The 24,894-nt window shown below is 42.4% G+C and overlaps 1 protein-coding gene across 2 annotated transcripts; it reads right to left on the reverse strand.

The window, feature by feature from the left end:
* Nucleotides 1-336: 336 nt before the first annotated feature.
* On the reverse strand, nt 337-22,723 carry Utp14a (UTP14A small subunit processome component). 2 transcript variants are annotated; one of them, XM_070039746.1, is made up of 15 exons: nt 22,637-22,723; nt 21,557-21,632; nt 20,755-20,825; nt 19,822-19,886; nt 17,519-17,661; nt 16,460-16,615; nt 9,551-9,670; nt 9,358-9,452; nt 8,645-8,768; nt 8,483-8,560; nt 7,004-7,403; nt 3,529-3,935; nt 2,369-2,562; nt 2,149-2,248; nt 337-750 (listed from the first exon to the last, which is right to left on the reverse strand). In XM_070039746.1, the coding sequence occupies exons 1-15, from the start codon at nt 22,684-22,686 to the stop codon at nt 484-486; spliced, it is 2,346 nt and encodes a 781-aa protein (XP_069895847.1). In that variant the 5' UTR covers nt 22,687-22,723; the 3' UTR covers nt 337-483. The 2 variants fall into 2 exon arrangements, with proteins under 2 accessions (XP_069895847.1, XP_069895846.1); XM_070039745.1 differs by having other exon boundaries at nt 3,529-3,953.
* Between the last annotated feature and the right edge of the window lie 2,171 nt (nt 22,724-24,894).

Below are 24,894 nucleotides of genomic sequence, written 5' to 3' on the forward strand. Positions count from 1 at the left end.
GTCATGACACTGGAACTTAGGCTTCAGAACCATCGGAATCTTAGGAGCACTCTAGGACAGAACCCCAACTACATGGTTTGTACATCCCATTCTTGTTTCTAGGCTTAGAGTTTGCTTAAAATTCACTTCATCACTATTCCTGACACTTATTTATGGTGGATCATGTATGATGTGTGACATGCATACGAGTAAAATTCCTCCCTTCTAAGGATCTTGGTAAGGAAATGAAATTTCCCTCACAAAATACCAACTAGAAGATTGCAAAGCTGGGGCACCCATAGGTGTCTGTCATGAAGAAAATGACTCAACAGGGATGTAACACAGAGCACAGTCAAATTAAATAGATAAAAATGACTTTATTTTTAAAATGTGGCTTAACTACACCATTGTACTAAGCCTGTTTTGAAATTGATCTTATAGCAAAGACCAACCAAAGATGTCAGGCCTCCCAGTTATGGCCACCAAGATGTCATTCCTGGCAAATCAATCTGAGTTTTTCTTCAGCTTTTTTTGTTGATGTCTAGAGAGTTGTTTTCCATTGTTCTGTATGACAGAAAGATCGGACTTTGAAGAGCAGTAGCCTACATCCTCTGCCTTTATGGGCTTGATGATATGGCCTGGCTTGGTGATAACCTTGGGAGTGGTCAATTTTTGGACTGCCCTCTGTGTGTTCCACGTGGATCCTATGGGGTTCTGGATAGTCCTTTCGAATTGCTGATGGTGGGTGAATGGATATGGAAGTACCCGGACCTGGAAGGTAAAGAGCGACTTGTTGAGAGGTAGGCCTGGGTATAGTTGCTTACTCAAAGAATACCTCTGTGGATACAGGCCACATTTCAGTGCGACAATCCCAAGAAGGTAAACCTTCTGTGCAGCCAAGAAACCCCAATGTTTCCATCAAACCTTAAGAATCCCAATCTACTTAAGATGATTTCGGAGTGGAGGAGCTTTAGTTGGATCAGGATGGCCATCACCCCAGTTTTAGTCAATAGTTTTGGAATTAGAGCACTTGAGACCACTCCTGTCTGGATATAGTTGCTCCAAGACTACTGACCCACAATGAGTATTCCTATAGACTGTGATTATAAAAAGTTCATCTGGAAGCCAGGTGCCAGTGTCTCATGCCTGTAACCCTCGCTACTCAGGAGGCTGAGATCTGAAGACTGTAGTATGAAGCCAGCCCAGGCAAAAAGTCCCATGAACCACCAAGTCTCCAATGAACCACCAAGAAGCCAGAAGTGGGGCTAAAGCTATGGCTCAAATGGTACAGCACCAGCCTTGGGGGCAAAAAAGCTGAGGTACAGTGCACAGGCCCTGAATTCAAGTCCCAGGACTGGCAAAAAAATGTTCACTTGGGGGTATTTGTGGATCCTGGTAGATTTTAATCCTTTTATTCTCTGCTCTGTATTCCTTTTTTTGTTTTGAAATTTTAAATGCTAGTACTGGGGCTTGAAATCTGGGCTCTGTACTCTAGTTTCATATTTCCACTTCTGTCTGATGCTTTACCACTTGAGTCACACCTCTTCTTCTGGCTTTTGCTGGTTACTTGGAGATAAGAATCTCACAGACTTGCTTGTCTGGGCTGCCTTGGAAGCACAATCATCAGGTATCAGCCTCTTGAGTAGCTAGGATTATAGGCCTGAGCTACCAGGGCCCAGCTGCCCTTCAGTATTCTTGCTCAAAGTCTGTCTTGCAGACATCACTATCTTATTAACATATGATACAATTTAAAATCCTTCCACATCTGAAGAGGTACTACTTCATTTTCATTTTTCTTGATGTGGCTCAAACCTCATGGTTTCTGTTTGAGTACAATATTAACTGTAAATAGAAGTCTGTAGAATGCTATTTCTTTGGTGAGGCTCATTTATACTAGAATGAACTGGGGTACCAGTTAAAAACACAGATGTGGTGTCTTCAACATTGCTTGAAAAGATTCTTTTAGTCTAACCCCTCTTCTCAGTTATAAGAACAACATAATCAATCAGGAATTGTTGATTTGATAGCCAGACTTGCAAAAACAAAAGATTTGATTCAATGGTCAAGATCACATATCCCTCTTGATCATAGATCACTAACTAGACTACTCTTCCCAAGCAATAGTGCCAGGCAGTTAAGTGGGCAGCCAGAGAACTCTCTAAGTCTTACCTGATGAGCTGCTGCATGGATGTTGCGCTTCTCATTGATAATTACATTTGGCAAATTCTTGTCTTTTCTTGGAGGACCTTCACGGGCTTTAATAAGAAACCTGAAGACAAAACAGTAGGAGTATTAACTATTCATTCAAACCATTTATTCAGGGGGGATACTTAAGATTGAAGCTAGAAAACTCAGAACCCTTCTGACAGATATTTTTCCTTATTCTTACCTGCGTCTTTTCTTGGCACTAGGTTTCAGACCTACACCACCCCACTCGCCCCAGCCAGGCAGTGTCAGATCCACATCCCTTGGCTTATTTGCCTTGACAGCTTCCCTCTTCTCTTTTAAGAACTCTCTGATGACATCATCTCCAGCAAAAGCTTCTTTTATCATCTGCTTTTGGTCTCTGTCTACTTCATCTTCCTAGAAAGAAACAAGAGTGAGAACCATAGCTTGCCTTTGTGGTTCAAGACAAGTAGGTTTGAAATTTTGGATCATGACATTCTAGCACCCCCTAGGGGCAAGTGCTGAACAGCATCATCTTTCAATACATATCTATCAGTAGTCAATAACATTCTCCTTTCTTTCTCTCTAGGGTAAATATCTTTAGCTCATTATCATATGACACAATTTAAAGCTTTTGGTAGCTGTAGGGTGAGGAAGGCATAGCAGAAAAGCCAAGTGGCCTAGCCTGGGCTTCCTTCCTCAAGCTTGTGTCCTTGAAAAAGCCAGGGTACTTCACCTTAGCAGTTTTAATTCCTTAATTGGGGAGTCCCAGCTCTTCAGTGATCCCACTGAAGAGAACAAAGATACTGGCAATAGCTCAGAAACCCATCTTCTAGTGACCCTGCCTGAAATATAGTAAGAAATTTTTATTGACTGATTCCCTTCTTCCTTGGAAGGAAGTTTTAGTCACCCCCCCCCAAGGAGATTTTGAGGGCTCATGATTTATTTATTTTTCGTCAGTCGTGGGGCTTGAACTCTGGGCTTGGGCGCTGTCCCTGCACTCTTCAGCTCAAGGCGAACGCTCTACCGCTTGAGCCACAGTGCCACTTCCGGTTTTCTAGTAGTTTATTGGAAATAAGAGTCTCACGGACTTGCCTGCCCAGGCTGGCTTTGAACCGTGATCCTCAGATCTCAGCCTCCTGAGTAGCTAGGATTACAGGCGTGAGCCACCGGTGCCCCGCTACATATGGGGGCACGGGGTGTGTTTCAGCTGTACCAACCTATTTGCATCTATTATTAAACTGTCACAGGGACCAGCCCAGACCCATAATATTCTGGATCTCTCAGCTACTGAAATGTGCCCCTAGCAAAACTACTTTCTGTGCGGGACACTTTCTACAGCTCTGATTTCCCACAATGGCTCATGACCCTGGCTCTGCTCACCAACTCCTCTATAGCTGTGGGAACTGCCAAAGACTTCACAGAAGGAGATTTTGTAGTTAGAAGGTTCTGTAGATCAATCATTTGTTCCTTCTTTCTCTTCTCCTTCGGAGCATCAAGCTGATTACGTGGGGTCCTTTCTATCTGCTCCCTTTCTAACACAGGTCTGGTGAGATCCTTATTTTCAGAATATTCTTCTTTGCCCAACTGTTCTAGTTCTTCCATAGTCTGTACTCTCTCTGGCTTCTGCAGCAATAGGGACTCTTCTTCTTCTGGAGCAGGTTCCTCTCTTTGGACCTGGAGAGTAGCCACCACTGAATTCACTTTTTGCTTCTGGGATTGATGGTTTTTCTTGCTGAGTTTCTGAGACAATACCCTTAATTCAGACAATACCTCCTGGCAGTTAGAATCTGGGAGGGAAATGAAAGCTGTTAAAAAAAAAGATTTACAAAGTTTCCTGGTTAATGAGAATTTGCTGCCCACCTTCTAGGTGCTACGTATCACATAAACATTCCAACAAGGACAAACACAGAAGGAAAGATTCTATATGTTGGATTTTCCTGGAGTGTCCATTTACTACTATCTGACAAACAGCAGGCAATGGACTTGCATGCAGGCACCTTGGGTCCTCCTCCTAGGTAACTGCTATGTGACTAGACCTGGGGTTTAATTTCCCTGTCAAATAAATTGTTTGGAAAGACTGTCCTAAATTCCCGTGTGTGGGTGTATATACGTGTATGTGTGTGTGTGTGTGTGTGTGCGTGCGTGAGCACGCGCATGCACACACAAATGCGTGCACGCACATGAGTACATGGTAAACAAGGTGCTGGGTCTAGTGCATGCCAGACAAACTCTTTTTTTTCTTTTTCTTTTTGTCGGTGGTGGGGCTTGAACTCTGGGCTTGGGTGCTGTCCCTCAGCTCTTCAGCTTAAGGATAGCATTCTAGCACTTGAGCCACAGCGCCACTTCTGGTTTTCTGAGTGGTTTATTGGAGAGTCTCATGTACTTTCCTGCATGGGCTGGCTTTGAACCGCAATCCTCAGATCTCAGCCTCCTGAGTAGCTAGGATTACAGGTGTGAGCCACCAGTGCCTGGCCAGACAAACTCTTGACCAAGGTATTCTTTCATCCTAAAGTTCTGAATTTAAAAAATGAAAAGAACTATTTTAACAGGTGGCTTCTGAAAGCAACTTCATTGTAATTTATGCTTCCCTGCCTGTATAAACCTTTTCTAGAAAGGTTTTGTCTTGATTTAAGAATTCCCTTTTCATTTTTTAAAGCAGATTTCATAATCAAGAAGAGACAGAGTAGCTATTTTTATGGTGGATGTTGCTCACATTTTCCAGTCACTGGCAAAATCTGAGCAATGTCTGTAGTCTCAAGAGTCTTGAGGGAAACACGACAGCAATGCACAATACTCCTAAACTGCCCTTTGCAATTACCAAGTTGCCTCCATTCCCAAGTAGAACCTGCTCTCTAGCTTTGGCTTGAAGCCACTGCAGCTCCTTAAATATGGCCTCTGGCCTCAGGACACATGTATGCTTCTTTCTTAAGAATTAAATTTCCTCATTCATTTTGATTGAGGTCCATGACTTCTTGGGAAATTTTTCTTTTCTCTGTATCAAAGGAAATTCAAATCTATCTTTCATACTTCCATACCACATCTAATAGCTCTATAAATCTGGCTAGATGACTTTTTTCTGGTCCTGGGGCTTGAACTCAGGGCCTGGGCATTTTCCCTTAGTTGGTTTGCTCATAGCTAGGGCTCTACTGCTTGTGCCACAGCTCCACTTCTGAATTTTTTTGTTGATTAACTGGAGATGTGTCTTATGGACTTTCCTATCTGGGCTAGCTTTGAACTGCGATCCTCAGGTCTCAGTCTCCTGAGTAGCTAGGATTACAGGCATGAGCCACCAGCTTAATGACCAGTTTGTTTCTCCTCCATTTTTAAGAGATGAATTTTTGCCATATTGCCCAGTCTGGCCTTGAATTCCTGGGCTCGTGATCCTCAAGAAGTGACTACTTGTACATGTAAAGCCTTTTACAATACATTCTAATGACAACTTTTTTTTTTTTTTTGTCGGTCATGGGGCTTGAACTCTGGGCCTGGACGCTGTCCCTCAGCTCTTCAGCTCAAGGCGAGCGCTCTACCACTTGAGCTACAGCGCCACTTCCGGTTTTCTGGTGGTTTTATTGGAGATAGGAGTCTCACGGTCTTTCCTGCCCGGGCTGGCTTTGAACCGCGATCCTCAGATCTCAGCCTCCTGAGTAGCTAGGATTACAGGCGTGAGCCACCAGCGCCCGGCTCTAATGACAACTTTTTACAATGTAATTAAATCAGAGCTGAGAATCTGTCCACAGCTAGGTGATTTCTACTTGGAGGTAGTTTCCTAAGTAGGCATTACAATGTACACGTCATCTCTAACCAGCATCAAGGGCATTAACACTGTTCATATTTCTACTATGCATCAGGCTCTAGTTTCAATCCCCAATACTAAAATAAACAAATAAATTAAATAATTACTCAAGACAAGGGGTAAAAGTAGCCAGGTACCAGTGGCTCACGCCTGAAATCCTAGCTACTCAGGAGGCTGAGATCTGAGGATCTTGGTTCAAAGCCATCCCGGGCAGGAATGCTTACAAAACTCTTATCTCCAATAAACCACTCAGAAAATCAGAAGTGGTGCTCTGGCTCAAATGGTAGAGCTCTAGCCCTGAGCTGAAGAGCTCAAGGACAGCAACCAGGCCCAGAGTTTAAGACCCACAACTGACCCAAAAAAGAGGGGGGGGGTAAAAAGTCAGGCACTGGTGGTTCATGCCTGTAATCCTAGCTACTCAGGAGGCTAAGATCTGAGGATCTAGGTTCAAAGCCAGCCAGAAAAGAAAAGTCCATGAGACTCTTATGTCCACTACAGAAGTAGAATTGTGGCTCAAATGATAGAGTGCAAGCTTTGGGCAGGAAAAAATGGCAAATAAGAGCGCAAGGTTCTAATTTCAAGACCTCGTTCTAGCATGCATGCACACATGCATGTACACATGTACACACACACACACACAATTAGTAGAAAAATCTAACATACACAGACTCTGAGCAGAGTCACAATTCCAAATGCACATATATGAGTCTATTAGTATGGATTTTCTGATTTACCATACTAACAGATGCACCTGTATATAGGTACCAGGAATGTGAAGTCATCCTACCTGAAGGATAGTTAAGTCTTTCTGAAGACTATGAGCACCCAAGAGCAGAAAATTTATCTGAGCACACTGTAAAACCATGCAAATGAATGCTTATAAAATGTCTTTGAAGAAAAATGGTTCTTATGAATTGAATTTCACATCAGAGACCTAGTACGCTCACTCTTGAAATTCCCTAGAGCCTGATCACTATGCAGCATGTGTGGGTGGACCCTTATTTTTCCCTCAGTCCATTTCTAGCAAAATGAAGTTGTCCCTTCCATTTAGTCATAGCTCACCTTTTGTTTCTTGGCTGTCCACTGGCTTAGCATTGTGGTTGAGCTCAGATCTTTTTCTAAAGGATCTCTTTTCCTCAAATTCTTGCAACAAAACTTCTTCCTCTTCCACTGGTCTTTCATCTTCTTCACTTTCAGAAAACTCATGGGCCACAGGCTCAGGCAGCTGTTCAGGGTCCTCAGGGTCTGCCTGGATTTCCCCCTCTTTTGCATCACCATTGCACTTCCTGAACATCCAGGGATTTGTGCCACCCCCATTCATCTGTACTTCATTCACTGTATCAGGGACAAGGGGTTCGTCCTCTTCTGCTTCTCCCTCTTCTCCCTCACTCTCAGATATGACTTGGAGTTTCTGTGTTAGTTCTTTATTCTTAGCCAATTGTTCTTGCATAGCTTGGCGAGCCTGGAGAAGGGAGTCACAACATGAGAGCATTGTCATTAGTTACCACAACACCACCTTTCCTGGTCCATTTCTCAAAGCTGCCATGTTTCCATTCAACTTGATGGAAGTATTTCTTACTGGTTATCTAGTATTTAAACTCCACATATAACACTGTGTTAGTAGCTATGGAATAAAACAGAAGACAAATTCTTTGTCCTCAAGGAATCAATACTGAAACATAATTCATAAGAGCTATTTTCCCCTTCTCTGGATTTGCTTTCAGTGCTCTTTCCCTTTCAACTCTTTTTCCTGATGCCTTTTTATTTTTATTTATTTTATTTTTAAAAAGCTGGTCCTGGACACCGGGTGCTGGTGGCTCACACCTGTAATCCTAGCTACTCAGGAGGCTGAGATTTCAGGATCATGATTTAAAGCCAGCCCCGGGCAGGAAAGTTGTGAGACTCTTATCTCCAATAAACCACTAGAAAACCAGAAGTGGTGCTGTGGCTCAAGTGGTAGAGCACTCCCTTGAGCTGAAGAGCTTAGGGACAGCGCTCAGGCCCAGAGTTCAAGCCCCATGACTGACAAAAAAAAAAAAGAGCTGGTCTTGCGGCTTGAACTTAGGGCCTTGTTGCTGTCCCTGAGCTTCTTTTGCTCAAGACTAGCACTCTACCACATTGAGCCACAGCTCCACTTCTATTTTTCTAGTGGTTAATTGTAGAGAAGAGTCTCTCCTGAGCAAGCTTTGAACCATGATCTTCAGATCCTCAGCCTCCTGAGTAGTTAGCATTACAAGTCTGAGCCACCAGCACTTGGCTATTTTTATTTTTGTAATAATAATAATAATTATTATGTTGTACAAAGAGGTTACAATTCCTAAGTAAGGTTATGAGTACAATGCTTGTTGGTCTATGTCACCCCTTCCTTTGTTCCTAATGTCTTTTAAGATTCTTTGCTTTTCATTCATGCTCTTTGCTCATTCATTCTTTGTTTTTCATTCACTGCTCTTCCTCAACTCTGCTTCCTCTAGCATACTCATAAACTGATTTTCCTTTGTTCCCTCCAATTCCATCTCTTTTTTCACCTTGGTGATCGCTTACCTCTAGGTCATATTTGGCCATAATAGCCTTTGATTTGGCCCATTTCCCACTGTTCTGGTGTTTAAGGCTCATTCGTTCCTGAAAAGGAAGGACAGAATTATATCTTTAGGGCCTTCCAGGGCAAATTGGTTCAAAGGTGTGGTAAATAAGAAGCAACCTTACCATCATCCTGGCCTTTTCAAATTTTTCCAGTTCTTCCAGTGCAGCATTTGGATCTACCTTCTGCAGTTGTTCAAAGTCTTTTAGAGCTTTCTTAGCCTTTCCTTTCTTCACAATTTTGTGATATCTATAGAGTAACAGGAGGAGGAGGGAAGAGCTTAGGGATTTAGCTGAAGCACTGATGTCACATGCAAAGGTGTCCATACTATCCGAGGGTTTTCCTTATGCAGGGGCCAGAATGGATCACAGAGCTAGCTGACGGCAGAAAGCCACTGTGGTACCTGAGAAGGCTGCCAGGAATCTCTCAGATCCTGCATCCATCCAGCCCCCAGGGGCCGACTTCTGCAAAGCAAAGTATTCCCTTTACCTCCACAGCTCAAGGGAGGAATAGAACACATTTCAAAAAGGCAAAAAAGCAGGAAAGAAGCCCTGCTGGCTCCACCAGCTGTAGATTCAGAGCTCATTCTGCAGAACCACTCCATGATGCCTTGGAGGGAAAGAAAGTAGCTGAACAGTCCTTTTTTGTGGCAAAGTCAAGCATGAAAGCAAGAGCTACAGAGGGCATTACTGAAGCAGGCAAAAAAAAAAAGTGTGTGATGTTGGTTTAGGAAAAACAGGCTAGTCATTCCTACTTGGGACCTCTTCCATTCCAAAGACCAAAGAGTTCATGATTAACCACATCATTTTCTTCCATCAGAATCCCAAGGCTTCCTTACTTTTTACTTTTGATTTTCTTCTCTCTTCGAGCCCTGGCCTCATAGTAGGACTGCAGAGCTCGTGCCCTTTGAAGCTCTGCTCGGCGCATCTTAGCCTACAATGAATGACATTTACAGTGACTCCTGGACTTGAGGTCAAATGCAAGGAGAAGCATAGCATGCCTGAGGCTGTCAAAGCACCTATGATACTTACCTCTTCCAGGCTCATGGCTTTGAGGGAAGCTTTTTCCATGGGAGTCAGTAAAGGGTCTGTCACTGGCTGCTTGTTCTTATTGAGGAGGTTAAAAACTTCCTGCTCCAGGGGAGTTGTTGCCTTAAGGAGGTAACAAAACATTCTAAATCTTAATCCACACTCTTTAAGTTCTCTCTCTCTCTCTCTCTCTATATATATGTGTGTGTGTGTGTGTGTGTGTGTGTGTGTGTGTGTGTGTGTGTGTGTGTGTGTGTGTGTGTATATATATACACACACACACATATATGTGTATATATATATATATATATATATATTCCTATAGCTGTCTAATTCATTAAGCCACAATTAAAATCTCTAGCTGCATAGAATTGGTTACTTCACAAAGATAAAGGGGTCCCAGTCTAGCTAGTCAGAGGTGCAGGCAAAACCTTATTTTATGGTGACAAAAAAATTCTGGTCAGGTGCTGGTAGCTCACACCTATAATCCTAGCCATTCAGGAGGCTGAGATCTGCGGATTGTGGTTCAAAGCCAGTCCAGGCAGGAAAGTCTGTGAGACTCTTATCTCCAATTAACCACCAGAAAATCAGAAGTGGTGCTGTGGCTCAAGTGGTAGAGCACTAGCCTTGAGCAGAAAAGCTCCAGTTTCTAGGCCAAGTTCAAGCTCCAAGACTGACAAAAATAATTCTGATTTAAAATAACTTCAAGCCGAGTGCTGGTGGCTCACGCCTGTAATTCTAACTACTCAGGGGGCTGAGATCTGAGGATTGTGGTTCAAAGCCAGCCTGGTCAGAAAAGTCCATGAGACTCTTATCTCCAATTAACCACCAGAAAACCGGAAGTGTTGCTGTGGCTTAAGTAGTAGATTGCTAGTCTTGAGCTGAAGAGCTGAGGGGACAGCGTCCATGCCCAGAGTTCAAGCCCCATGACCGACCAACCAACAGACAGACCGACAGACCGACAGACAGACAGACAGACAGACACACACACAGACACACACACAGACACACACACAGACACACACACACACACACACACACACGAGATAACTTCAGCTGGAAAGCTCAGGCCAGTTTCCAATATTACTGAGGGGGAAATGACTGTGTTCACGTTATCAATGTATATACAATAGAATTGAATTCTCTTTAAGAACCTAAGCAGGATGATCTTCAGATAAAAACAGGAGTCGGGCACTGGTGGCTCATGCCTGTAATCCTAGCTACTCAGGAGGCTGAGATCTGAGGATTGTGGTTCAAAGCCAGCCTGGGCAGGAAAGTCCATGAAACTCTTATCTCCAATTAACCACAAGAAAACAGTAAGAGGCGCTGCGGCTCAAGTGGTAGAGCACTTGTTTTGAGCTGAAGAGCTCAGGGACAGTGCCCAGGACCAGAGGTCAAGTCCCATAACTAAAAAAATACAAAAAACAAAAAACAAAAAAAAGATAAAAGCTGGCAGGACAGAGAAACAGTAATACAAGATTGTCAGAGTTTTAAAGTCCAAATATTCTCTACTTAATGTGTGTGTGTGTGTATGTATGTATCTCCAATTAAAAAAGTTGGAAGTGGCTCAAGGGGTAGAGTGCTAGCCTTGAGCGAAAAAACTAAAGGACAGCACCCAGATTCTGAGTTCAAGCCTCAGTATTGGCACAAAAAAGTAAATGAAAGAATATTTCTAGTTGGGAGTGATGACTCATGTTTTGAATCCTAGCTATTCAAGAGGTTGAGACTTGGGCTGGGAAGATGGCTCAATGGTAGAGCGCTTACCTTGCATGCCTGAGGCCCTGGGTTCCATTCCTCAGCACCACATAAGCAAAATGAAAAAAGCCAGAAGTGGCGCTGTGGCTCAAGTGGTAGAGCTCTAGCCTTGAGCTGAAGAGCTGAGGGACAGCACCCAGGCCCAGAGTTCAGGCCCCACGACTGGACCAAAAAAAAAAAAAAAAAGAGATTGAGACTTGGGTATTGTGGTTCAAAGCAGACTGAACAGACAAGTGCATAAGACACTTATCACCAATTAACTGGCAAAAAGCCAGAAATACAGGCATGGGGCAACAGTCATGAGTGAAAAAGCTGAGTGTGAGGCCCTGAGTTCAAGTCCCAGTACCAGCACACAAAAGAAGAATATTACTAAAGGGCAGGGCAGTTAGTTCTTAAAAACATTATTTACTGGGGCTGGGAGTGTGGCTTAGTGGTAGACTGCTTGCCTAGCATGCATGAAGTCCTGGGTTTGATTCCTCAGTACCACATAAACAGAAAAGGTCAGAAGTGGTGCTGTAGCTCAAGTGATAGAGTGCTGGCCTTGAGCAAAAGAAGGTTAGGGACAGTGCATAGGCCCTGAGTTAAAACTGCAAGACTGGCAATAAAACAAAAAACAAAAAAAACAAAAAACAAAAAAAAAACCCAAAAACCCAAAAACAACCCACTATTTACCAATGATGAACTTGGGAACTGATCTGCAGTGATGTCTCAGAGAGAAATCCCAACGTTTTATTTACTTCTTATTGAGACAGGATTTTACTACATCACCTAGGCTGGTCTTGATGCTTCCTGCTTTAGCCTCACAAGTGCTAAGATAACAGGTATGTATCCAGCTCCCAACCATTTAAAACCAGAGGTAACTGTTATGAACTATGTATAGGTGTTGATATTATTAATTACTGATGAAAAGAAACAAGAAAAACACATGTCATTTTTAGATGCATCCCACTAGTTATTTACTTCATGGCAGGGTATGTGTTTTACCTTAACAAATATGACCTTCATATATAATCAGACTGCTTCCCAACAGTTCAACTATAACTATTCATTTTCTAAGTTTGGATGCAATTCCTCCATTTCCACTCAATTTTGCATGCTAGGTGGTATTTATATGTATGAAATGAATGAACTGTGGACCAGTTATTTCACATGTCAACAAAAAGCCCCATTTGCTGCTTGATTGACATTGTGAAGATGGCTAAAATAATCAGGCCAATTATACCATTGTCCACCCTGACAAGGTACAAAGACAGCCCTAGGCAACCGAGCCACTTTCAAACCTCACACACACATTATGTGTGGTTTTCTTCAATAGCCATATATATCACGATCAGTATTAAACTTACAAATATCTGGAAAATGCGTAAGCACACATCATCACATGTTACACAGTACTATTGATTTAACCATAAACCTATTTTATTGAATTTAAAGGTACATGTTCTTCCATTTTTAGTATTTGCAGTAGTGATCAATCACAGGCTACAAAATGATTTATATTACCATGTTGTAATCCCCCTTCAATTCAGTTCAATTTACCAACACTTATTGATTGCAGTTACATTCCAAGCACTTGTGTGGGGTGCAAGGAATACACAATTAATTAACATAGTTCCTGTCCTCAGAGCTCATAGTTTTTCATAGTGAAGAGACATACATGCTACCACATTAAATGGGCTAAATATTATTTTATAGGGGTAAGCACAAAAGAACCATTCTGATTAGAAGGAAGGTGGGTTAGATGGGTAAGAGAACTGACCTTTTGAATTAGGCATTGAGGTTTAAGTACAATTCTTTCAGGTGGGGGAAAAGTGCATAGGTAAGCATAATAAAAAACATAGGTATTCAGGAAATGAGTGGTATAACTGTGTATTGTCCTCTAAGTGGACCATCTTTGATAGAGTTTTTTTTTTTTTTTTTTTTGTCGGTCCTGGGGCCTGAACTCAGGACCTGGGCACTGTCCCTCAGCTCTTCAGCTCAAGGCTAGCGCTCTACCATTTGAGCTACAGTGCCACTTCTGGACTTTTCTGCTTATGTGGTGCTAAATAATCGAACCCAGGGCCTCACACATGCAAGGCAAGTAGTCTACCACTGAGCCACCTGACCATCCCACAGTTTTTAATGGATTTTAAGTAGGAGAGTGATAATCAGTTTTGGGTTTCAGAAAAAAAAATCCTGACTACTGTCAAAAAAGAAAAACACAGGAAAGGCTAGGGCCTCAGCTGGGGTAGGGAAAATGAAAATATAGAGAGGAAACAGGCATCTAGGAGCCATAATGGAATTTACAAGAGTAGGCCACTGTGTGGGCTAAGCAGGGGGCAATGAACAGAACATGTAGAAACCAGAGAGCTGACATCTTCAACTGAAGTGGCCTGAGTAGAGAGTTAAGCTATTAACTGAGTTATAGACTGAAGGTGATGATAAAAGCTGGAGGAGTCTGGGGAAAGGAAATATGAAGCTCAGTTTGAACTGTGCAAAGTGTAAGGTGCACATGGGAGACCCAGGTGACACCTGTTAGTTACATGGACTATGAAACTGAAGCTCAGAGGGGATTAAGAGAAGCAGCCAACTCATGAAGTTTACGGAGCAGGAGAGATGACAAGTAGCACTGGAGACTAGCTCTTCCCAAAGTACAATCCTCATTAGATTAAAAAAGAGATTTACTTTATTTTGTAAAAGCTTAAATTTTAACATGTTTTTGAGGCAGAATCTTGCTCTATGTCTTATTCTGGTCTTGAATTTGAGATACTCTGGCCTTACCTCCTTAGGGGTAGGATTACAGGCATGCACTATATGATGCCCAACTCATTTTTTTTGGTGGCAGTCTGGGGCCCGTGCACTGACCCTGAGCACTTTTATTTCTTTTGCTCACCACTTGAGCCAAAACTCCAATTCCAGACTTTTTGATGGTTAACTAGAGATAAGAGTCTCACATACTTTCCTGCCTGGGCTAGCTTTTAACCACAATCCTCAGATCTGAGCCTCCTGAGTAGCTGGGATTACAGGCATAAGCCACCAGTGCTCAGCCATGTTTTATTTTGTTTTATTTTTTGCTGTGGGGCTTGAATTCTGGGCCTGGGTGCTGTCCCTCAGCTCTTCAACTCAAGGCTAGCACTCTACCACTTGAGCCACAGCACCACTTCCAGCTTTTTCTGCTTATGTGGTGCTGAGGAATCGAACCCAGGGCCTCATGCATTCAAGGCAAGCACTCTACCACTGAGCCACCTTCCCAGCCCCCACGTTTTATTTTTGAATCCTGAAAATTATATTACCTCTTAAATTTTTTTCTCCTAATGTCTCCCTTCATCCTGCAGCCATACTATATACCTGATCTTTGTTTCATGTGGGAAAGGAAGCATCCTAGAAAGAGAATTGAGGTGACTTCAAAAACAACATCAGAGCCTGGTACCTGTGGCTCATGACTGTAATCCTACCTAATCAGGAGGCTGAGATCTGAGGATCATGGTTTGAAGCCAGCTGGGGAAGGAAACCCATGAGACTCTTATCTCCAATCACCAGAAAACCAGAAGTGGCTTGTGGCTCCAAGTGTTAGAGCTTTACCCTTGAGCGAAAAAACCCAGGGACAGCACCCAGGCCCTGAGTTCAAGCCCCATGACTGACAAAACAAAAAAACCCCACCAGAATACAGAACTTATTCCCTTGTAAACAACTTATTTGCGCAAACTTTAGTAGCAAGTAACTTTAGTTAACTCAATGATGTAACATAAAAAGACTATCATTCCTGGATTTTTTGAAAGAGATTTTTTTGAAGGAGAAAGAGATGTATTCATTCATGTTTTAGGCATTGTTGTATTTGACTATTTCTCTTTAAGACAAATCATCCCGGGTAAGGATACTAGTGGTATACTTGAAAATTAGCCTAGAAATTGTAAGCAGTTGTTCATAGACTCAGTAATGGTGAATTTAGGATTACTAACTTTTAATTGTGTCAAGAGCTTAACTACTATTCCACCCCCAAACCATCATTTGCAACCACCATAATTTATTTTAATAAAGATATTTCAACACCATCACAGTGGAAAGAATAATAAGGAAGATTTGGCAACATCATACTCACCAGACTAAAAGACTTGCAATTATCCTTTTTTCTAAAAGGATAAAAACTTTATCAAGAGCCAGTGTTAGAGAGACTGGGAATGTGACGTAGTGGTAGTGTGCTTGCCTAGTATGCATGAAGTCCTGGGTTTGATTCCTAAGTACCCCATAAACAGAAAAAGCTGGAAGTGGTGCTGTGGCTCAAGTGGTAGAGCGCTAGCTTTGAACAAAAAAAAAGCTCAGAGACAGTGCCCAGGCCCTGAGTTCAAGCCCCATGACTGGCAAAAAAATAGAGTCAGTGTTTGAGAAACCTAGTTCTAAAATAGTACTTTTGCACCTTAAAGCTTAGATGAGTCACTTGCTAAAGTTGTAGCCTTTACCATCAATGTTATATTTTGGTGTTGGATTCTTTTATAAGCCAACGGTGGGTTCTCTTGTTCATTTATCCTCACTGGGGCATCATCAATGCTACTAAGTTTCTGATTTTCTAAGGATGAAAAATGTGAGTAAACGATTTTTTAAAAAAGTAACGGAAGCGCCGGTGTCTCATACCTATAATCCTAGCTACTCAGGAGATTGAGATATGAGTTCAAGCCCCACAACTGACAAAGTAAGGGAGGCATAGCTCAAGAGGTAGAATGCTAGTTGGGCAAGATGAGTAAGAGTTGAGGTAGCAAAACAAAAACAAAAGAACTAGAGAAGGGCTGGAGGGATGGATTAAATGGTAGTGCTTATTCAGTAAAAACAAGACTGAGTTCCACCCATAGTACTGCCAAAAACAAAACAAAACACCAAAAAACAAAAGCCTAGGGGCCTACAAGAAAAGAAGGCTGGGGGTATAGCTCCATAGGTAGAGTACCCGTGTAGCATGTGTAAGTTGCTGAGCACAATCCCCAGCACCACAACAAAACAAATCAAGTGTATAAGAAAGAATTTACAACGAATCATAAACACCTTGCTACACCCTTTCTTCTCTCTCTGACTACAAGATTGACTGTAACTGGCATTTAGGTTTAACCTGTTTATTCAAATGACATGAAAGTTCAGACAACTCTGAATTGTGTGATCTTACCCTGGAATGTTACATTTTGTTGTACTTACCTTCCAGCCATGGAATGCATGCTCAATTGGAACATAGGCTGGTGGCTCCTTCTCCATTGGAAAAACTAGCTGTTCCGCTTGTCGGTTGTTCAGAACGATGGGATCCCATTTGGAGAGGATTTGTGAGGTTTTATTGAATGCTACTTCTCTGTGGATCTAAAGCAGGCAAGGTACATAAAAGGGCCAGGATTATGATCAAAATAAAAGGATTAATAAAAAATTAAGAGACAATGTTTGTTAAAGGGTCAGGATGCTAGAGATAGACACTTACTTATTTCAAGACTGCAACTACCCCTATAGAGTATTTTTTGATTTTGCTCATGGTAGGAGACCACCATTCCTCCTCTTTCCATTTGTTTTTGTTAGGGGAGTCCGGGGGGGGGGGTCCGGTCATGGGGCCTGAACTCTGGGCCTGGGCGCTGTCCCTCAGCTCTTCAGCTCAAGGCTAGCACTCTACCACTTGAGCCACAGGGCCACTTCTGGCTTTTTTTCTATTTGCTTATGTGGTGCTGAGGAATTGAACCCAGGGCCTCAGGCATGCAAGGCAAGCGTTCTGCCACTGAGCCACCTTCCCAGCCCCTCCTCTTTCCATTTTTATAACCTTCCCTAAACTCATGTGTGCATGTGTGTGCAAAAAGGTTCTCACTATGTAGCTCAAGATGGCCTGGAACTCTCTATGACCTGAATTAGCCTTCTCAGTGCTGGGATTGTAGCGGCCCCCTCCCTCTTTTCCTCTCCCTCCCCCTTCCTCTCCCTCTCCCTCTCTTCTACCCTCTCTCTTTCCCTCTCTCCCTTCCCCCCTCTCATCCTGGGGCTTGAACTCAATGTCTGGGTGCTAGCTGCTTTTGCTCAAGGTTAGCATTCTACCACTTGAGTCATAGGTCTGCTTCCAGCTTCTTTGGAGCAATTTATTGGAGATAAGAGTCATGGATTTTCCAACCCAGGCTGGCTTTGAACTGTGATCCTCACATTGCAGCCTCCTGAGTGGCTAGGATTACAGGTGTGAGCCACTGTGCCCAACGAATTTCCTTTTATTGGACCACTTTTTCCATAACTTACCCGTTCAGCCTCTTCTTTGTTAAGGGGTAATTCTAGAGTCTTCTTTGATTTGACTCTATTCAGTTGCTTTTTTACAGTATCCAATGAGGATGAAGCCTTAGCAGGACCAAGCAGATCTGAAATGGCCAGCTTTTCTCCTGATCCTGTGGGAAGGCCAAACCTTATGATCAGGTTCAGAAGACTAGCTCTCAATATAACATAGGGATTAGCCTTAGTAGAAAATGCTGGCAGACTGGCAAATGTGCATAGAATGATTCTCTTATTTCAATCTCCAATTCATAATTATAGCAATACCATAATACTCATATGTACCCAAATGTGTTAGGGAAATAGAAGAGAGGAGAAAAATATTTACTCCAAATATAGTAATTCCCCCCCCCCCCCAGTCCTGGGGCTTGAGCTCAAGGCATAGGCACTGTCCCTGAGCTGCTTTTGTTCAAGGCTAGTGCTCTATCACTTGAGCCACAGCAACACTTCTGAATTTTTCTGTTCATGTGATGCTGAGGAATCGAACCCAGGGCTTCATGCCTGCTAGGCAAGCACTCTACACTAGCCATATTCCTAGCCACTTTCTTTTTGTTTGTCATTCATGGGGCTTGAACTCTGGGCCTGGTACTCTTTTGCTCAAGGCTAGCACTCCACCATTTTGAGCCATAGTGCCATTTCCAGTTTTCTGGTGGTGAATTGGAGAGAAGATTCTCACAGACTTGCCAGGTGCCGGTGGTTCATGCCTGTAATCCTAGCTACTCAGGAGGCTGAGATCTGAGGATCATGGTTCAAAGATAGCCCAGGCAGAAAAGTCAGTGAGACTCTGATCTTCAATAAACCACTAGAAAACTGGAAGTGGCGCTGTGGCTCAAGAGATAGAATACTCGCCTTGAGCTGAAGAGTGCGGGGACAGTGCCCAGGCCCAGAGTTCAAGCCCCATGACCAACTAAAAGAAAAATAATAATAAAGATAAATAAAAATAAAATAAGATTCTCACAGACTTTCCTACCTAGGCTGGCTTTGAACCATGACCCTCAGATCTCAGCCTTCTGAGTAGCTAGGATTGCAGGTATGAGCCACCGGTGCCCAGCAGTAATGTAATTCCCCTGATTTTTTTTGCTTCTATTCTTGCCCCACTGTAATTCATTGTGTAGTCAAAATAATCTTTGGAAAATGTATCATGGCATGTCGTGATTCTGCTGAAAATCCTTCAATGGCTCCCCATTATGCTTGGAATCTCATCAATGTAAAAGACATAGCTTTGTGAGATTCTGTTCCCATTCACCTCTAGTCATTGCACTGTACTATTGGCATACTTGCCTATTCCCAGTCTTCCAATATGTTTCTTCTTTAAAATGCTTCTAGCAGGTGTTGCTTTGTGTGGAATGCTCCCTCCATCTTTACAAGATTATATTTTGTTTTTTAGAAAAAAAAACAGTCTAAAGAAGCTAATTCAGCAAGTGATTGTATCATTGTTACAATTTTCAATTCTGTCCCTCCTCCACTAGAATGTAAGGTGGATGGTAATAATGTATTTTTTTCACCAGCTACATTGGTACATATAGAAGAACAAATAAAAAAGAAACAGAATGATCAGCTTGTAATACATTGTTACCTACTCTGGAAGGTTACTACAAATTCATTCCAAGGTGTTGATGTTGTGAATAAGATGGAGATGTTTGGCATCTAGACTCAATATCAGTTTAAAATGCCAATCCTGCCACTTACTAGAGCATGTATTTTCAGCAGGCATCATATTGTCTCTTTACCCAAGAGATAGAAAAGTAGCTGTTTAGACACATAGACACTACAAAATTTTGTGTACTTCCTAGGTTCAGCTTGTGTTCAACATGATCTTTCTCCTTAGGTAGAGATTTTCTGGAGGGGAAGACAACAAAGTTAAAATGTCTAATAAGGCTCCCCAAAGGAACAGTAAAGAGTGGAGAAACACCATACTATGTAAATAACTTTGAATATGCAATCTTACTTCTCTGAGAACTAGCTGAAGAGAATATCTGCCTGTCCTAACTTAGTATTATTATACCTGAAATAAATGAATGAAACTGTGAACACTGAAGAGCTAAGCAAATGAGTAAGCTAGTAAGAGGCAGCTATTTCCAGTCATGTCCCTCGATCCCATATGTATCTCATGAAGCTTCTTAGGGGACTTTGAGCAAACCTTTTAAGCTTTCCTCTAGAAACAGAGGAAACTGAATGGTGTCTGACCACCCTTCCTAATCCACTCTCACAGGCAAGCATTTATGGTATAATACAGAATTATACAAACGTCATGTACAGATCTTTGTTCAACTTACCTTTGGAAGTGACATTGAACTCTGACACCTTCAAACTAGCTTCAGATCTCTCAGTCAACTTCCACCTGAATTAGGCAAAATAATATAATAGAAATGGACAACTCTTACAGGGAAACCAAATAGCAGCCTCACTCTGCAGTGTTGGGGATGGAATACAGGGCCTTGTGCATGCTACCCAGGTACTGAGATACAACACTGATCCAATCTTTCTTTTTTCAAAACCAGCATTAGTTTTTATATGTAATTTTCTTCAAGGGTCAATTTTTATCATAAAGCAACGAATACATCTGTTCATAACATGTACTTGATAGTGTAACCCACATCTTATTTTTTGAGGCAGACTCAGCCCCTCAAAAGCACAAGGTAATAAAAGGTAAGCTTAATGGAAGATGCATTGGACTTGAAATCTAGCACACCCGAATTTTTTTTTTTTTGGGGGGGGGTCAGTCATGGGGCTTGAACTCTAGGCCCGGGCACTGTCCCTGAGCTCTTCAGCTCAAAGCTAGCACTTTACCACTTGAGCTACAGCGCCACTTCTGGTTTTCTGGTGGTTAATTGGAGATAAGTCTCACAGACTTTCCTGCCTGCACTGGCTTTGAATCGTGATGCTTAGATCTCAGCTTCCAGAGTAGCTAGGATTACAGGCATGAGCCACTGGCACCCAGCTTATACACCTGAATTTGAATCTGGTTTTGCCACTTAAGATCTGGATGGCCATAGGGATACTTCAATTAGTTTCTCTAATGAGGATAAGTAGTGCCTACTCAATCCTTCAAAATAGGATAACAGCTAGTAACAATTATATATAATGCTTACTATATGCTGGGCACTAGTGTTAGGGTCTTTACACTAGGGACTGGATAAATGTTAATTGAAGAGAAGCCTCATGGAATCAGCCAGTTATAAACCTGTGCAAATGAATGGGAGTGTTACCTATTAGTTCCATTAAGAGAACTGATTGTTTCCAGAAGCTTTTGATGCTTTCTCTCTCCATCACCATCCTCCTAGACACAGAAAAGAAAAACCAGCAGAATGAAGAGGATGGGGAAAAGACAACTTTTCCACTTAAATTCTTTTTTTGTCATTGGAGAACTGGGGAATCAGAGTTCCCATTTATAAACACTCTAACCCAAGCTAAAGAACTGCTTCAAAATTCCAACATTCTTACTATAGAGAACATAGATCTTGCTAAGCTTGTGAATTAATGTGCCTCTCCCTTGTTTGAGGGAAAAGGGCTATAAAAATGTTTCTAAATAGAATGAATAATGTGACTTGAAAAAGAAACCCTGCTACATCACATAAATCATAGCCATGAATATATAAATGGCTTTTTCTAAGAGGAAAACATCTATCATAGGGGAAAAAGACGAACAACAAAAATACTACTAGGCAAGCATTAAAATATCTAGCTTTTCCTTGTTATCAAATAGGTGCTATGTGTCCTCCCACACACAATTTAGTTTTGTCAGCAGAATACATTTTACATTCTGAAGCACCTCACCTAATATCTATCTATCTATCTATCTATCTATCTATCTATCTATCTATCTATCTATCTATCTATCTATCTATCTCAGTAACTCTATCTCATAACTTTCTACAGAAATACAGACTTGAGAAATCATAAAATGAGGATCATGTATTATAGTATTATAAACTATACCTAAGTAACTCAATACAGTGTGATTGTAACTGTTTATATAGTCCCCAGATTCCCAAGGCACTCATCACTTACCTCATCTTCACTGGCACTCAAAGGGTGGTTGCTTGGCAAATCCACCAATTCTTCCTGCTGACTCAAAGCAAGAAGGCTGTTTTAAAAAGGTAACAGTGTGATTATTAGCATTTGAAATAACTCTTATCCTATTTAAACAATTACATCTTCGGTTCTCTGCACAGAATAGCTCTATCCCCAGGAAAGCTAACACCTTTAGAAATTTGTCAAGCTGTAAACTTAGATAGAAGTCAGGCATCACCTTCATGTTAAATAGTAATTGGTAGTCGCCATACAAAAGATAATGAAAACGAAGTTAACACTCCTAAGTGATTCTCAGTGCATTTCCCATAGATCTCTAGGAGGCTGTAAAAAAATGGCCTTAGGCAAAGTAGAAGACAGTATTGCTGGCCCTGAGACAAGGTAGTGTCACGATTAGTATTTCTATTTCTGTACCTACTATACCCCTTAAACACTTAGATTAGGTGCAGCCTACCTGAAATGGTCATTTCATCACCTGTTCCCAGAAATAGGGGAATGGTTAAAAGTAGCGGAGTGAACCATCTTCCCTGGGGCTTGGCTGTTAAAAGTAGATGGTGAAGCAAGGAGATTGGTGGCCAGAAAAAATTCCCGAGTCTACCAAGACTCCACAGCATAAACAGCTATTTACAGAACAAACATGACCAAACTGATTACATTTACTTTCCCTATTGAAGAGAACATAGGAAACATTACAGGAGAAAAATTGGGATGTATTGTGACTCCAATACAGCTCCTGCGCGACCAGTGCTGGTGGCTCAAGCTGGTCTGGCAGAGGCAGAAAAAGGGGTCACGTGACTTAGAAAGTGAAACATTTTTAACTTCACTTCGGTAGCAGAGCCATCACCAGGACCAAAAAGGATGCGACTAAAAGGCTGAAGAGTAGAGGGAGCAGAATAAACAACATTAAAGGGCTTTAAATGCTGGATAGCAGCAATAATACATAGTGGCCAGATCGTGGGAAGGGAACGATTGCTGTTTCCTAAGAGGGACTTCTACTTCTCAAAAGCCAGGGAATTCGGCCGCCGGGACCCTGAATCACCCTGCCCTTTTTGCCCTTACCCCTCGGCAGCCTGGGTCACGTTCATCGCAGTAGCCTGCTTCTCACACATGGGCAAAGGGCGGAAGCCAAAAGGAAACCAGTTTCTGGGCAGGCCGCAAAGCAATTTCTGGTTCCGCCAATCGTGTACGACAAACGCGTCATTTCCGCTTCACACAAGGCAAGTAGCAGACTGGAGTCACTTCGGGAGGGGCCTGCTGTAAACCGTGTAGGCTTAGCTTAGGGCTGAAGTTGTCAGGCCTGTCAGCAGGCGGGACTTGCTGTCCCCACCCACCTCGCCACTGTAGCGCGCTCGCTTCCTGGCTGCCAACCTCCTGGTCCCTGCTTTCCGTGTGGCCCAGGGTGGGTGAGTGGGTGCTCTCACGGATCGAGCTTGATCCTTCACCGTGTCTGCCAAATCTAAAAGCAAAGAGCTACAGTCCTTGTTCAACGGTATCACTGAAGCCCATCACTAGCCACTCCAAAGCCCGATTGAATTGTCGCCAAAGCTCAGGCGACTTGACAGGGAACAAAGCAAGTTTCCTCCCATTTTAAGGAAAAATTTCTTTTGATGCTATTTCACTTTTAATTGTAACTCGCTGTTCGTTTTTCTCCTATAACGAAGTGTCATCCAAGAATGGGCAGTGTCTATTGCTACACTTCCACACTCCCTGTAAACTTAAAAAAAAAAAAGTTGATTTTGATACTTCTTTCAACTTTTTGAGCGCGGGGGCTCACAATTTACATCTGTGGACCACCGTGCCTGGTTTCCTATAAACTTTTTTTTTTTTTTTCCGGTCACGGGCTGAACTCTGGGCCTGTGCGCTGGCCCTGCGTTCTTCAGCTCAAGGCTAGTGCTCTACCACTTGAGCCACAATGCCACTTCTGGTTTTTTAGTGGTTTATTGGAGATAAGCATCTCATGGACTCTCCTGCCCCTGCTGGCTTTGAGCTGCAATTCTCAGATCTCAGCCTCCTGAGTAGCTAGGATTACAATTTTATGTGATGCTGAGGAATCGAGTCCAGGGCCTCATGCTAGTGAGGCAAGCACTCTATCACTGAGCCACCTTCCCAGCCCCAGTAATTCATTCTTTTTTTGGGGGGGGGGGGCGGGTCCTGTCGTGGGCCTGAACTCTGGGCCTGGGTGCTGTCCCTCAGCTCTTCAGCTCAAGGCAAGAGCTCTACCACTTGAGCCACAGCGCCACTTCCGGCTTTTGTCTGCTTATGTGGTACTGAGGAATCGAACCCAGGGCCTCATGCATGTGAGGCAAGCATTCTACCACTGAGCCAACTTCCCAGCCCCTCCCATAAACTTTTAAGCATCCCCCCCCCAAGCTGGAGATGGTATCCAGAGCCTCACACATGCTCCGCAGTCGTTCTCCCAGTGAGAACACCTACAAGCCCAAGAAATTTTATTTGTTGCTTTGAAACAAGGTCTTATCATGTAGTCCAGGCTACGCTCAAATTTAGCATTTCGCCTTCCTCAGCCTTCTAGGTGCTGAGATCACACCTAATCCAAGAATGCTTGTAAATATAAAAGTAGAAAAGCCATGCATGAAAACATTGTCATTTCTCTCAAGTCATTTTCATTTCATTTTATCTTGCCATTCCACCAAATTGCTCTGGGCAAGTTGATCAATGACATCTCACATTGTTAAGTACAGTGGATGCTTCTTAGTTTTTGTGTTCTAATAATTTTATGTTTTTTAAAAATAGTTGGCTTTATTATTTACTCGGGATATGCTTTTTTCATGTATAAATTTTTTAAATTTAATTTTATTTTATTTGTGAACATACTGTACAGAGGGGTTACAATTACATGGGCAGGATAATGCATACATTTCTCAGGATATGTTTTTGAGTATTTATTAGCCAGGTCTCCCAGCACTAGAGATGCACAGGTGAACAAAGCAACTCTATGAAGCTAGAGTTTCCTTTCCAGTGGGATTAGAGAAAATTTTGACTTTGTTAATGCTCCAATCTGGGGTTTCATGACCATTCTTTCCTGGTATCTTAGCTTCATGAACATCTTTCTTGATCTTCTCTGCTAGTTATTTTTGATGTACTTAACACTAAATGATGATGCTCCTTAGCATTTTGGTCTCAGCCTTTTTAATTTATCCCACATGGTCTTCTTAAGTGAATTTGCCTTTTTTTTTTGTCAGTTGTGGAGGCCTGAACTCTGGGCCTGGGCTCTGTTCCTCACCTATTCAGCTCAAGGCTAGCACTCTACCACTTGAGTTACAGAGCCACTTCTGGTTTCTGGTGGTTAATTGGAGATG

The sequence above is a fragment of the Dipodomys merriami genome, unplaced genomic scaffold (genome assembly GCF_024711535.1).
Source record: "Dipodomys merriami isolate MVZ:Mamm:240054 unplaced genomic scaffold, mDipMer1.0.p SCAF_3, whole genome shotgun sequence".
Classification (NCBI taxonomy): Eukaryota; Metazoa; Chordata; class Mammalia; order Rodentia; family Heteromyidae; genus Dipodomys; species Dipodomys merriami.